Below are 15270 nucleotides of genomic sequence, written 5' to 3'. Positions count from 1 at the left end.
CCTTTTATTTATATTTTTGTTCATTTAATTTATTGATTATACCTTAACTCTTAGGTTTTATTCAAATATATTGAATACAGATAATATTTTCTAAAACTAAAAAATGAATTTACAATTTTAAGTCAATTAACTGCTATTTAATCAAGAATAGTTTTAAATAAGAGGGAGAACGCGTTTATTTCACGAGTTTAAATATTTTTTTTTATTTACCAGTTTTGTCATTAAGATTATGTTTATATTTTAAAATCATATTCGAAAACTTATTATATCGTATTCAAATCCAAAAAATGTCATACAATTTCAATTTGTAAATATAAAATACAATTTAATGAAATTTATGGAAAAAAGTCGACGCGATGATTTGTTATTGAAGTTTAATTTTTAATTGAAAAAGTCACCCTTTTGTCTAAATAAGTTTCAAGTGTACTTCATAATTGAGTAATGGTCAATACAGATGGTGCAATATACGTGTTAAACTAGAACTCATAGGTATGGTGAATCATTGCATACGAAGAAATGATTTTAAAGGAAAAATACACGTCTATAGTCGAAGAATATCATTTTGGAAGGATATTTTTAAATTTATTATTATATATACCAACCATTTAATATAGTAATTAGATTAAACTAATTTTTTCAAAAACATCACTTATATCATTTTAACTTCAACTATTATAATATTATTATATTATATACTTTTATACTATTTTATTATTTTGTTATTAAATTTATCAACTCTGGAGCTTGGGATAGGATATTGGAAACCGGAAATAAATTTTTATATTTTCGAATAACCAAAACAGAATCTTAAACTCACATTTCCCATTAAAAAAAACATCGTTGTTTAAAATAGTGAATTTTTTATATTTCCACCCTCATTCATGAGTATAATGAATGCTTTGATGTACACAAATTATAATACTTTGGTTGTTTTTTTACTATGATATTTTAAAATATAAATTGCAAAAAAAAATATAGTACATGATATATAAGTAATTGTGTTTATATATAAAAATTTCATAATATGCTACAGGCTACTGATACCTACTATACTAAAGAAAAATGTCAAAAACAATATATATAGAACTGGCATTCATCAAGAACCCACCTTTAACGCTTAATTTTTATTAAAAACAAAAACAAAAAAAAAAAAAACCAGAAGCCAAACCAGGACTTATTATACCTATACTATTAATTAAATAATTTAGTGCCAGAATTAAAAAGATCAACAGAATTTTGCTGAAATGACTAAATTCATGGTATAAATAGAATAATTTAAATTAGTTTATATATTAAAAAAATTAAATATGCTCAGAAATTAATAATACACGTAATACTACAAAGATTAAATTTCCAGCTATTTTTAAAATTTTGAATTTTAAATAAAATTACCAAAAGCGTTAATTGACAAAAAAACCATTGTTATTTTTCGTTGAAATATTTATTTTGACATTTTCTGGATTTTTAAAAATATTTCTGCAGTGAAAAATTTTGAGAAATCTCGAATGCGACTACCAATCCTTAGCCATTAGAATTCAAAATTTATAAGACTTAAACTATTAAATACATAGTTAGGAAATTTTCGTTAGGCTTTTATATTATTTTGTATGTTTTTTGACTGAGTATATAAATTATTATCAACATTAATCATAGAAAAACATCGGAAATTCATAATGCCCATAAATGGCTCAAAAATAAATACAATATTCTTAAAACTCCACCATGTTTAGATGGTAAAAATTTAAATATATACATATATATTTGATGGAAATGTCTAGTAAGTACAAATGTTCTAGATACAATTGTCTACCAAAAACCATTTTTAAGTCTTGCTTATAAAGTATAGACGTTTTCACATACTCGTGATTATTGTAAAACCAATCATTAATCGTTCCACTTAGAATCTAAAATAATTATAGAATATCTTGGTATTTCAACTGCTATGAGGTGGGTTTACAGTGACATATTATAATGAAATTAGTAGATTACATTAGTATTTCACGGTAGATATTAGATTATTTTGATGTATTTGATATATTGGTTGAAGTAGTAGGGTTGTGAATTATTTGAGGGTTAGGCGAGTAGAGAAGAGTATTTTTCTCGTTCTTTTAAGATTTTATGACATTCATTTGGAATATGATATTCTGTAAGCTGTACGCCACATGAGTTTCAAATGGCATGGTCCTCTTTTGCCAAGGTATCGGAGGGTGTAGTAAGCTTGACATAACTAGCTGTGATGGGAGCGTTGGTGTGTTCTGCGATTGTTCGGCTCTATTATTGGTTATTGCCAATGAATAACGATATTGCTTGAAATGATTTTAAACATCCAATATCTATTGTATTGTTTCAGAACACTCTTAAAGATGTATTTTGAAGGTGATTTAAAATAAACTATGTAATTTTCTTTCTAACTTTTTTATTTGATTTGCTTAGATTATAGTTGGCAAATAATTTTAATGGGAAATTTTCTATTTTCCTGGAATAATCTATAGCTTAGGTACAGTAACAATTTTAATTGTTAAGTAGAATATAACATTATGACTACAATTTTTAATACGTATTATAGAACAACGATATAATATATTGTATTATGTTTCATACTCATTTAAAAAAACAAGTTATAGATATATGTTATTGTATTACTTCAACAACTTTTAAAATATTTATGGAATGTAGAAATATATATTATGCTATACATAATATACAATAAAATAATTTACAATACTGTTTAATTAAAATTTTAATATTAAATATGTTTATATTATTGTAATAATGAGTAGGAATAGATAGGATTTCTATATATTTGCATATTTTTTCCTTGTGTCCAAGTTAATTAATTGTCAGATATATGTATGTATTGCATATTATCCAAAATTTGTGGACATTTATTCTTGATTAAATAGCATAAATTATTTTATTCATATTTTGAACATAATGTATAAAACATTATTATTATTTTTTGAGAATTTTATGAATTTTAGATGGTGTTTATATTTTTAATGAATGACTATAATTATTGAGTTATTTTTATCAAGTCATTGTAAATTTACTGTTTAATCTTAAATTAATCAGACGACCGATAGAATAACACACCCACACATGGTCTAAAATATAAGTGATTGGAAACGAATTGGTCGTAGGGGGGATAGTTAACAAAAGTTGTGAAATTTATGTAAATGTAAGTTTAAAGTATAAGATATTCAATATCTATATAATTTGAAGTAAAATATTGAACATTGAATACAACAAAGTTCTGAAACCTTGCTTTAAAAACCAGTTAAATTTAAAATGTAGTATTATATACTACCTATATCCATAGGCACTTCCATAATTTAATCTTCAAAAAATAACAGGTTTTATCAAAGTGGTAATGTGTTTTATTTGAACTTGGTGCTGTTCTGGAATATAAGAATTGGTTTAAGAACCTATATTTTCTACAAAGTACAGTTTATTATTTATAAAATGTGATACAAACCTGCATAGTTTCGTTAGTTAAAATTTACCAAAATTTTTTAGAGAGCTAAAGTACACGATTATATCTAATTATATTTTTGTAATTCAAAGTTTTTCATTATTAAAAATATGTAAATTATATTTAAAATGCTGCACTGTTTTAGATTTTGAAGTGGTGCAATGAATGTATTGATTTTCCAATGATTGGTTTTTTATATGTCACCACCTTTTAGAGCGGTGAAAATTCTAAAATAATTTTTCGTTAAAATAGTGAATCTATTTGATGATTTAGAGGGTCAAAACTAAAAATGTCTTTTAAATTTAATAATAATAGAGAAAAATTAAAACTAATTTCATTTTTTGAAGTAAAAATTAATGGCATTTTCAATTATTATATCTATAGGCTTTAAAATTTAACTCCAGGTCCCTCCTAAATAATTCTTACTGAAACCATTTTTTTTTTTAATTTACCATCAAAATTTATTTTTTTAATGTTTGAAGCTATATTTTGTTGACAAAACTGATTTTTTAAATTATGATTTCAGTTATCTCCATGTAATTAAAAAACATTGGTAAGGACTTAAGTAAATTATATTTTACTATACCTACTCTATGACATTTTCTAAATATTTGAATTAATTAAACGTTTTTGCCTACGTTTTATACCGTATTTTAAATGAAAATATAACTTATTATAATAAAAATATTATTGTGTAATACTTGTAAAATATACTTAGTAATAAATAATATTATAGACTGATACTCGATACCCACTGACTGTACAGCGAAGTGGTTACCTGCTCGTTATTATTATTTTTTTTTTTAATCAATGATTTCAGGTCATATTGCTGTCAAAACTTTATCATTAGAGATGTTTACAACAATTTATTCTGATGTTTGGTTTAAAATTTACCCACAGTAAACAACTCTTCTGTATTTTCCTGCATTTAGCGTATCAAAACTTAGCTACATTTTAAACATATAAAGAATTTTCACTCTCCAGTTTTTTTATAGTGATTAAATTTAAATAATAACCTACACCCATTATACTCTAATTATTATATTGAAATAAATACACATATAAAATCTTTCAGTGTTTATAAACAAAAATATGGTTATAAGTTATATACAATTAAAGCTGATGTTTTTAATAATTTTTTTAAGCCCGGAGATTTTACACATTGATCACATTCCTTTGAGTCTGGTTGGTTCATGTACTATATTCAGTAATATTCTAGGTGATAACATAATGGTTTATCGTTGTTTTTATTAATTACTGCTGTCTTTATATTGCACAAATATAAAACTATAGAATATGTTATATAAATATAAATAAAAATATAGCCTACCGATATATATATATATATATATATATTATACACACAAAACAACGTATACAAATCATATACATACATATATATATATATATATAATTTATTTACGTATATACTTGTTATATGTACCTAGTACCTATGTACGAGTACATGTCCATACCTGTATTCATTTCTGGTATCTTTTAAATATATGCAAATATAATCCAACGTTATTATCAAAAACTTAAAACATTATAAAACTTGAATGCATAATTTCTTTAAAAAAAAATATAGGTACACTTCACTTAGATAAATATCATTGAACGAACATAACAAGAATAAATCATTCCACAGAAATGATAATTATTTTGATTTTAGTAGTTTAAACTTATGAAGACTGAAGTATTATGTTAATATTTGAGAATAATAGCTAGTTTCTTTTTATGGGAGGTAATAAGCAGTATATGTTATTATAGTAATTTTGATTTTCTTAAAAAATTCTTAATCGATATTTTGTAATTTAGCCATTAAATAATGCAATTTAAACAAAGTATAATAAAATTTGTCTTATCGTTAAAATCTTCAAGTGTTCATATTATTTTAAACATACAGGTATCATTTTATACCTATAGAAATCTGTAACTCTACTTGATAGTTGATGTTGACTTTTCAATTATTGTAAAATATTTTAATTTTGTTAAACTTTTGAAAATACCATTCTTTCAAACAATTTTTTTGTTTAATATATAAATACATGTTATCAGTAAATTAGCTAAAAAGTAAATTAGTAATTTATTTTTATCTTTCATTATGTAATTTAATATGATTTAAATAATAATTGTAAGGCTACATAAATATAATTAATGTCAAAATATAAAACATATTATAATATGATAAAAACAAGTTTGGTTAAAAACTGTACTAAATAAATAATTGTATTTAACTAAATTTAATCTTTTAGTGCAAAAAAAAAAAAATACATCATTAATCAATTTGTAATTTTTCTTTTTCTTTTCCATTCGTAATTAAAGGAACCAAAAAACACATTCTCAAAATATGAATACTTACGGTCATATTGGAAATCTATTAAGCATAGTAATATATTAGTTTTAAAATAGTTTAACAACAAATTTTGTCATATTATAATAACGGAGTGGTTTGTAATTACTATAACAATAATTAAAAACAATATTGTTGTGAAATAAAAAAAAAAACCGTATACGGTAATTATACAAATATAGGTACATTATATTTAAAATTATTATTCTATAAACAACTGTAACTCATATTATAATTTATTCTATGTCATAATTTTAATGGATATTTAAATTATTTTTTTTTTTTTTTTTTTTTTTTAAGAGCGAAATTAATTTAGTGATAAAAAATGTAAATTAATTTTGTTAAAAAAAAAATAACATTATTATAATATATTTTCCAAAAAATATTATGCATCAAGAGAAATAGTAAAATAGTAAACACCATACCTTTTTAATTCCAAGAAACGTGATAGTTGATAACATGGGTCAAAACCTTAATGTTAGAAATTTAAATTAAATTACTTTTAAATAAAAATATTTACAGTACGATAAATGAATAAATTACTTGCTATTCATAATAAATAATAAAATATTTATTTTCAACTGTTTTTCTTTTTCAATAAGGTGTTAGTTAAAAAAATGTTTTGGATTACATTAATTTTGATTATAGAGTATACAAGTAACAGTAAATATTGAAAACGTTTACAATCTGTGTTCATGATATTTTATTATATAATAATATTACCTATGTAAAATTAGAATGTATGCATATTTTTTGTAGAACGTGGTCGTTTTAGATTCTGAGTGGAACGCGGAATGTATTGATTTTACCATGATGTGTGTTTTTTTTTTTATTTTTTTTTTTTTTTGTGTCTGTCATCACGTTTTAGGGCAGTAAAAGTGCTTGGGTTTTTGACTTCAGTACCTCGTTCAATCAGAAATTGAATCTAGTTGGTACTTTTGGGGGGTAAAAAGTAAAAAATTCTTAATATTTTTCTAAATAATCTGGATAAACAAACTACAAATAAAGGAAAAAACGGGAAATTTTACGCACAATCAATTTTCGACAAAATCAAGTATATTCTATCCACCATGCAATTTTCAAAAATTTTCGACTTAAATTGAACTATTCATAGGCATATGCAATTTTCAAATCATTATTAGTTTTTTTTTAAATTAATATCGATCAAAAATTATTTTTTGGGTAGAAGATCTTGAAAATTTAATACAAGATTTTAAACATATTGTTGCAATATCAGTTGAAAAATAAAATAAATTCATGGTCTCAATTTTTTTTAATAAGCATTCAAAGTTTGAATTTTGATAAAATATGAAAAATCACGAAAATTCGCAAATTATTTTAAGCTAGAAATTCATAAAAAATTTTCTTTTTAAATCTAAGATTTGAAAATTTAATACAAGATTCCTTACAAATTATTCAATCTTTATCACAAAAAAAATGTGAAATTAAAATTTAATTTTTATGAGCATTTGAAATTTAAATTTTTACAACATTTGATTTTCACGGGATTTTACATTTAGTGATTTCCTTATTTTGGTGTAACTCTAAAACAAATGACCGCAGATATTTGAAATTTTCACTGAATATTTAAATAGGCATTTTATATATTTGATATAATTTTCAAAATATTTAGATTTGTTTTAAGCTGTTTACTGACATTTTAATTTTTCAACTTTTTTGGGTTTTTCTTCTATCGATATCGATAAAATTTATTTGTCAGGTAGAAAAGCTTGAAAATTTAATACAAAGCTCCTAATATACATATTTTTACAATAGCAGTTGAAAAATTAATGAAATATATAGTCACAATTTTTTTTATAAGCATTAAAAGTTTGAATTTCGACAACATATTACGTAAAAATCAAGAAAATTTGCAAATTTTTTATGCTAGAAATTCATAAAAGTTTTTCTTTTTAAATCTAAGATTTGAAATTTAATACAAGGCTCCAAACATATTTTTACAATAACAGCTGAAAAATAAAAGAAATATACAATAGTCATAATTTTTTTTTATAAGCATTCAAAGTTTAAATTTTGACAACATAAAAATTTTTCTTTTTAAATCTAATATTTGAAAATTTTTAATAATCTATAATATATCCTTGACAGATAAGCTCTTTCTGTTTTTCGTATACAATGATATAATATCATTGGATTTCAATTTAATTCCATCTATTACAGTAACCCACTTGCAACCTACTGTACAGCAGAGCGACATCCACTTTCCCGCTTTTTTGTTTTTTTGTTGATGTTACATTACATTTTACTAATTTAATATTTGATATGACAATCATAGATTTTCTTTGTAAGAAGTACAGAAATCTTCTGTTTATATAATTTTCTGCATACGTAGAACATTTTTTTAATTTTAGAGTACTACTAAAGACCATTGTTTTTATTTATTTATTTTTGTTATTGATCTATTTGCACCAACGATAAAGGTCATTATCGAAAGAAAAGTGTAATTCATTTTATTAAATAATCTAGCACTAGGCATTTATTTATAAAATATTTAACTCAGACTGTATTTTCAAAAGATTATGCTGGGGATTTTTTTTATGTACCGAAATTAGAGATAGGTACCTTACATTGGATGATTAAAAAAATTTCTTTCGTACGTTCCAATAACACCGTTCCATTTATGGTTCTATTATACTGGTTTGCAGTTTTATCAATACCGACTGCCCCATATATATATATATATATATATATATGTGTGTGTGTGTGTGTGTGTGTGTGTGTGTGTGTGTGTGTGTGTGTGTGTGTGTGTGTGTGTGTGTGTGTGTGTGTGTGTGTGTGTGTGTGTGTGTGTGTGTGTGTGTGTGTGTGTGTGTGTGTGTGTGTGTGTGTGTGTGTGTGTGTGTGTGTGTGTGTGTGTGTGTGTGTGTGTGTGTGTGTGTGTGTGTGTGTGTGTGTGTGTGTGTGTGTGTGTGTGTGTGTGTGTGTGTGCATATAAACGTTAATATAATATTGTTGCATTACATTTTTTATTCAAGATGATGTTTATTCATAAACCAAATGAGTCAACGATATAAAAAAAAATATTGTAAAGAAAAAAACAATTTTTTATAGAAAGACTAAATGGCCTAACGTTAAATAAATTGTGAACATTTATCAGAAAATCAAAAATTATTAACAATCATTATTTTTATGATTCGATAAATATTTTGATCCAAATAAACTGATAAAATGTACCTTTTAATAAAAACAATAATAATCACCAGCCTTCGCTGCCGAGGCTTATTTTAATATATAAAAAAAAATAATAATAATAATAATAATAATCGCCTAACAGACACATAGATACAAATAATTTATTTGTATCTAGTTTCTTGTAAAATAACATATACTTCAATTCTAATACAAAATTACGCTTTATTCCCTATCGGGAAAAATTAATTTTATGCTTAGAAAAAATTGCATACAAACTAATAATTTTAAACATAGTAGGTGTATTGGTGAAATTTGTTTATGAATAAAAACTTATTTATTGTTTACTACTGTAATATTATCTTAGTGCAAAATTACATTGTTAATTATTGGACACCGTACTAACCAATTTATGTAGATGTATGATCACTAATCCACTATGATGGTTTTCTCTGTTTCCAGTGCAACAACAGCAAATCAAAATCAAACACAGCATGGGCAATTACTTGCAATACATTAACCTTATTTATTAATCAATTTATATTTTACAAAGAAGAAAATAAATAAAATACCCTCGACGTTGTTCAATTTATTTTAACGAAACAAACGAACTGGAAAAACATGGGACCGTGGCTCACCGTGCGATCGGACGACACTGCATAATATTTTTATTTACACGGACGCTAACATACCACATACGTACACATGGGCCGGCGATAAAACTGCTTTGTACCATTCCCTACTGCTTATTATTTAACGACCGAATGAGAATGACACTATTGTGTTGGGTAGAAGAGAAAAAACCAATCGGAGGGTAAGTACACTGTTAATTATCGAAAGGTACCTCAGGAAATATTAGGCAACTTGATGTATATTATTGAATAATTATTCGTAACAATATAATGTACACTATATTATCATATACTTATGTGTTAAATTTTAAGGCTTTAATAGAGTTGATTATTTTGTTAAATCAAAACGTTTACATTGCATCTTATTCTAGAAAGATATTAAATGACAGCACTAAAAACATTTTAGGAAAATGAAAATTCATTTAAATCGAAACATTTTAATTAGATTCTTTATAAAACGAAAATGAATTAGGTATATTATGATTGCGGATATCACCATCATAAATAACCTAATCTAATTATGTTTACGAAATGATTCGTTTTATCGATGTATAGTATTTTTGATTAAGTATCAAAATAATCAACAGTGAAAATTGTTTATTATTATTTATTAAATAAATACCTTTTTGAAAACCTTAGTATCATATTATAAATATACGGTATTTTGTACTATATAGTTTTAGTCATTTTATCACTGGTTTAGAATTTGTTCTATATTATTTTTCCAAACTTTTAAATTAATTTATAAACATCACACAACGTATTGATTTCATAACTTTAAACGCATGGACAATACAATAATTAAATAATCTTCTATAATTTAAGTAAGCAACTCAAAAAAAAAAAATTATTTTCAGTTTTGTTAAATTATTAATTACAAACTAAATTGTATGCATTGTAGATTATATTGAAAACAATTCTGAAATAATGTGAAATAATTATATTTTTATAGCTTATAAAGCTTATATGATATACATCCAGAATACTTTATTATATCCCTTCAAAACTTTGATACATTTCCCTGCATTTGATTCCCGGAAGACTTCTGACACGACCAAAACTTCCAGATGCTTCACAATCCAAATTTGTATTCTCAACATTTCACTTAATTATTTATATAAAGTTAATCCAATATACCAAAATAAAGAAAAGTATGTACCTATTAAATTAAATACTACATAAGATTACTTTATAACGACGTATAGATATCTTTCTATACATACAATATACATGTAAAAAATAACAAAAATAAAATGTTTAATATTTACAATGCAATGTCGTAATGAATACAATATTCTATTGTTATTACCTACAACCTACGAGTTCACGTTCATATTTAATAGAATATTGTATTTTACTTGGAATTTAACTTTTCAAAAATCTTATACTTCTACAATTGCATTTCAGTATAATAAACTCGCTAATTTAACTTAAAATAGCAACATGTTGACATCCAAATACTTACGGAAATACATATAGAAATCGGTTTAGTTTATCAAAATTTAAGCAATGAATTCATAGTGATAAAAATACCTCTGAAATAATAGATTATTTAGTTATTTTATTTATTTTATTTATCCGTATGTACCTATACCGTTAGTAAAATATTAGCAACCTTTTAAAATTGAATCAATTTATGCAATTTATTTACTAAAAGTAATATCATACGAAGGAAACTATTTTATATGCTCACATTAAACAATATTAGTTTAAACACCTGAGTTTTAGTCATTTTATTTTTTTACAATTTTAAATCGTGAGTGCACAAGTGTTAATGTATTGGTTTTTTATATCAAAATAAGTAACGATAATACCTAGCAGTTTAAATTTTTGATAAAATAAACTCGATGATATAAATATCATCCATGCAGAGATGATATGTAAGTTGCCGTATGTCGATGGTTAGCTTAGGATTCAATTTCAATTTTAAATCAAGTGATATTTTTAAAATTTACAAATAATTTTTAGTCTTAGATTCTGAGTGGAGCGACGAATGTATTGGTTTTACAATGATGTTTATTTCTTTTTCTTTTTCTTTTTTATTCTGTAAATACTTTTTCTCCCTCTAAACTTGTTCAAAATTATCAAATGTTGCATCTTTTCTGAAAGGTAATATTATTGATATAGTACTTTAAAGAGGTTGTTTTTCGATTTTCAAAACGGTATTCGAAATAAAAGCGGTTAAAAGAGAAAAAACGTACGATTTCACAATTTTATAATATTAAATAATTACGGTTGACGTTTTCTACCAAAAATATTGCTTTAAATAATAAATGACAAGAGATCTCTTTGTTGTATTTTGGATTTTGTTCCTTACAGTTTAATGTTCGGAACATTTTAACAATTTTTTACCCATTTATAGACATTTTAATTTTGGGAGTTTTTTGTTGTACTTCGGTTAAAAACATTTGTAAAAACTTGAAATTTTGATTGTTTACTTAAATAAGCCTTACCTAGACATGGTAAAATTTTCAAAATATTTGAGTGACTTTTGAGCTTTTTCTTTTTCTTTTTTTACATTTTCATGATGTTTCCTAATTATAATTATATAAATTACCTATTTATGTTCATCGTTTCTAAGCTGTTTTTATAACGCTTTCTTTATCACCATAGAAACGAATAAAATTAAATAAAAAATATTCCCTCGTCCGTTCAGAATTGTTTTTATCGAATACAATCATTGCGTTCAAATCGAATACAGTAAAATTAAAATATCCTGTCCGAGGACCGAAAGGACGATGGACAAACATCCACCACCGAAATTCTGACCTACTTTTTAAAATGTTTCTGGAGTGCTGCCAAAAAATCCAACACTAATCGAATCCAAACATTTCAAAATATATCAATCCGACGACTATCTAATGCCCCGCCTTATATCTCTAACCAAACTCTTCATAACGATCTTAATATGAGAACTATTGTAGAGGAAGCGCACATTTTTATACACTTTTTCTCAAACGACTTCAAACCCATCTAAACCCTCTCTAAAGAATCTTTCCATCTTTACACTCCCAGGAAATCCTAATCGCAGATTAAAAAGGAAATGGTGCCGTGATCTTTTACAAAACTTAAATGACTAACGTATCTATGTAGTTAATTAATCAATAGCCAAGAGTCACTAATGGGTGGCTGCGTAATCACACCTTTCATGTCTTATTTTTTTTTTCTGTTTTGTTTGTTTATCTATGCTCTCTTCAAAAGAAGTTAGAAACATTTTATGCTATTATATTGCTAACATTTATGAATTTCATCACAATAGTAACAATGAAATTATAAAATTAGCTCACCTCACGAAATAAGGCATGTCATTGATAGATTATCAATAATGTTAGGTATATTAAGATCCAATATGTTATAACGATAAGCATTGTCAATATAAGTGACTATAAGAAGGCGTTTTATTATAATACTTTTACTGTGTTCTCTAAAAAACCGACAAATAAATTAAATTTATTTATTCCATTTTATTTTAGTATATAATATTATGTAAATAAAACAGATTCAAAAATTAATTTAAAATAAATTAACAGTAAGTTTTCTTAACTTTGTTAGAAGTTATTAGTTGAGTAACTAACGGTATATAACTTAGATAATAAGTTATCACCTAATAATTATTATAGTTGTAGTAAATTGTACTATTTTCCTGTTATGTCGTCTTTCCGTCGTGGTTTACGTGAATATTAAGGTTCGATTTATAAGACCCGTTGTTTAAAATTGTCATGAATTTATAATATTATTCACGAGTATACGTGAATTATTATAATGTAGTGGCTGTATGTGTAGACTGTACAGAAACAGATAAAAAGCTATCTCAAAATACAACGTGGAAAATAAAGTCGGGTAAGTACCTACCTATATATTATTTTTGACGGGTCATACCCTCGTTGGTATAAAATCGATCGCTTCGACAACTATAAATACCGTTGATAACAATAACAACAACAACAACAACAATATCTATATACCTTTAATACTTATAAATCGTATCGGAAATGCATTACTGACCTTGATGAGCTTCGCGGTGTTTTTGGACTTCCGGTAGTCTGGTGGCACGTACATGTGCACCTTGTGCAGGATGCCGAACGGATCGCGCACCGGTTGGACATCTTTCTGGCGACGACGGCGGCCGAAGCAGAGATACTGGCACGAGCGCATGAAGAAACTGCGGATCTTGCCGATAGACGGTTCATCGGTGATCGTCGGGCTGGTGACCGTGGCCACACTGAACATGTTGAACTGCGGCTGGAGTACCGGTGACGGTGTCACCACCGAGGGCACGTCTTGCGGCCATTGGTGCTCCTTATCTTCGGATATCGGCTGCAAGGTGGTGCACGGTCCACCGCCGTCCAAAAGCGAATCTGGACTGTTCGCGGTTAGGCTGTCCGGCGTCTGGTTTCGGCGCTCTGCCATTTTCTCGATGCGAAACTGCAAGATGGCCAGCCCGATCGCCTCGTCGCTGCTGCAGTGCAACGTGCCCGCGATCACAGCGCTCTGCAACTGTACGAAAACAATGATACGTTGTAAAATAATTATAAAACCAATATGATGTATTAATTATAATTTAGTAAAGAGCCTTTAGAGATAAATAAATAATAATTCATTCCTTTTTATACAAAGCGCTTTAATATACCTATAAGCTGCGTTTGTTTTCCGTATCATACAAAAAAGCCGGTACATAATACGTAGGTGACAAATTTACATCATAATTTGATGTTTAAAATTTGTGTGGTATATTTTTTTATTTTTTTGAAAACTCTCCGTGTACATAGAACTAAGGGTAGCATTTTCTACCAGGACCTACTAGAACATATTGTCCAATGGCTTGGATTACTTATTAAAAAAGTGACCCATTGGCTGTCAATCAATAATTTTTAAATTTCTAAATTAAATTAAGTTATCAATTTTTAGATAAGAAGTTTTAAAAATAAGTTACAAAAATAAAATCTAATAAAAATAAAAATTCAAAGTTATTAAACGCTAAATTAATAGATATATTGGTATAAAATTATACGAGTATAGATACAGTGAAACTAAATAAAAGTTTCAAAAATTTAAATTAAGACGACGTGAGTTATAAATTAAAGATCATATTTAAAAGTGACTTGAAAATATCAGCTTTCTCAGTAATAATTTAGGAGGGGACCTATCATACAACGATATCATTATCATCGATGAACACCTCAAATAGACACACAGAATGTCAGAAAAACTTTGATACACATCTTTCCAAATTACAAGTAAGTACATATAAGATTAAAGTTTAACATTATTATTATCATATAATGTATCTGACATACGTGTAGTTGTAATAAGCTGGTTTGAAGTGTCAATGAATTCGAGTACCTTAAGCAATAAATATGTTTATAGGCACGTTTATTTTGTGTTTTAATAGAAATTATTATCTATCCGGTGTTATTCAAGCCATGAATCCCGAAAATTAATAACAATTAAAAATTTTGGAGAAATAGCGTTTAAATTATTAACATTATTAACTATCGATTTTAAATCCTTTTGGAAAAAATTATATTACATAGGTAACAATATTTAAATATTATATAACTTTGTATTGGATTTTAAATTTGAAAAAAAAAAGTTTTGACAGGATACAAAAATTTGTTTACTTGTCACACCTTATTTAAAGACAAGTTATTAAAATCTTTTCT

At 25.7% G+C, this 15270-nt stretch overlaps 1 protein-coding gene across 2 annotated transcripts in view; it reads right to left on the bottom strand.

The window, feature by feature from the left end:
- LOC107169403 (uncharacterized) overlaps nt 1–15270 on the bottom strand; it is a 332658-nt gene that overhangs the window by 35267 nt on the left and 282121 nt on the right. For both annotated transcript variants that reach the window (XM_089216823.1, XM_089216824.1), the window contains exon 28: nt 13613–14104. In XM_089216823.1, the coding sequence (XP_089072949.1) occupies nt 13613–14104 (492 nt within the window). The remainder of the gene's footprint in view (nt 1–13612; nt 14105–15270) is intronic.

This window comes from Diuraphis noxia, unplaced genomic scaffold (genome assembly GCF_037042655.1).
Source record: "Diuraphis noxia isolate RWA-SAM2 unplaced genomic scaffold, SU_Dnox_SAM2 contig0001, whole genome shotgun sequence".
Lineage (NCBI taxonomy): Eukaryota > Metazoa > Arthropoda > Insecta > Hemiptera > Aphididae > Diuraphis > Diuraphis noxia.
The sequence above is the reverse complement of the archived record's forward strand: the minus strand, read 5'-3'. Positions and strand labels throughout refer to the sequence as shown.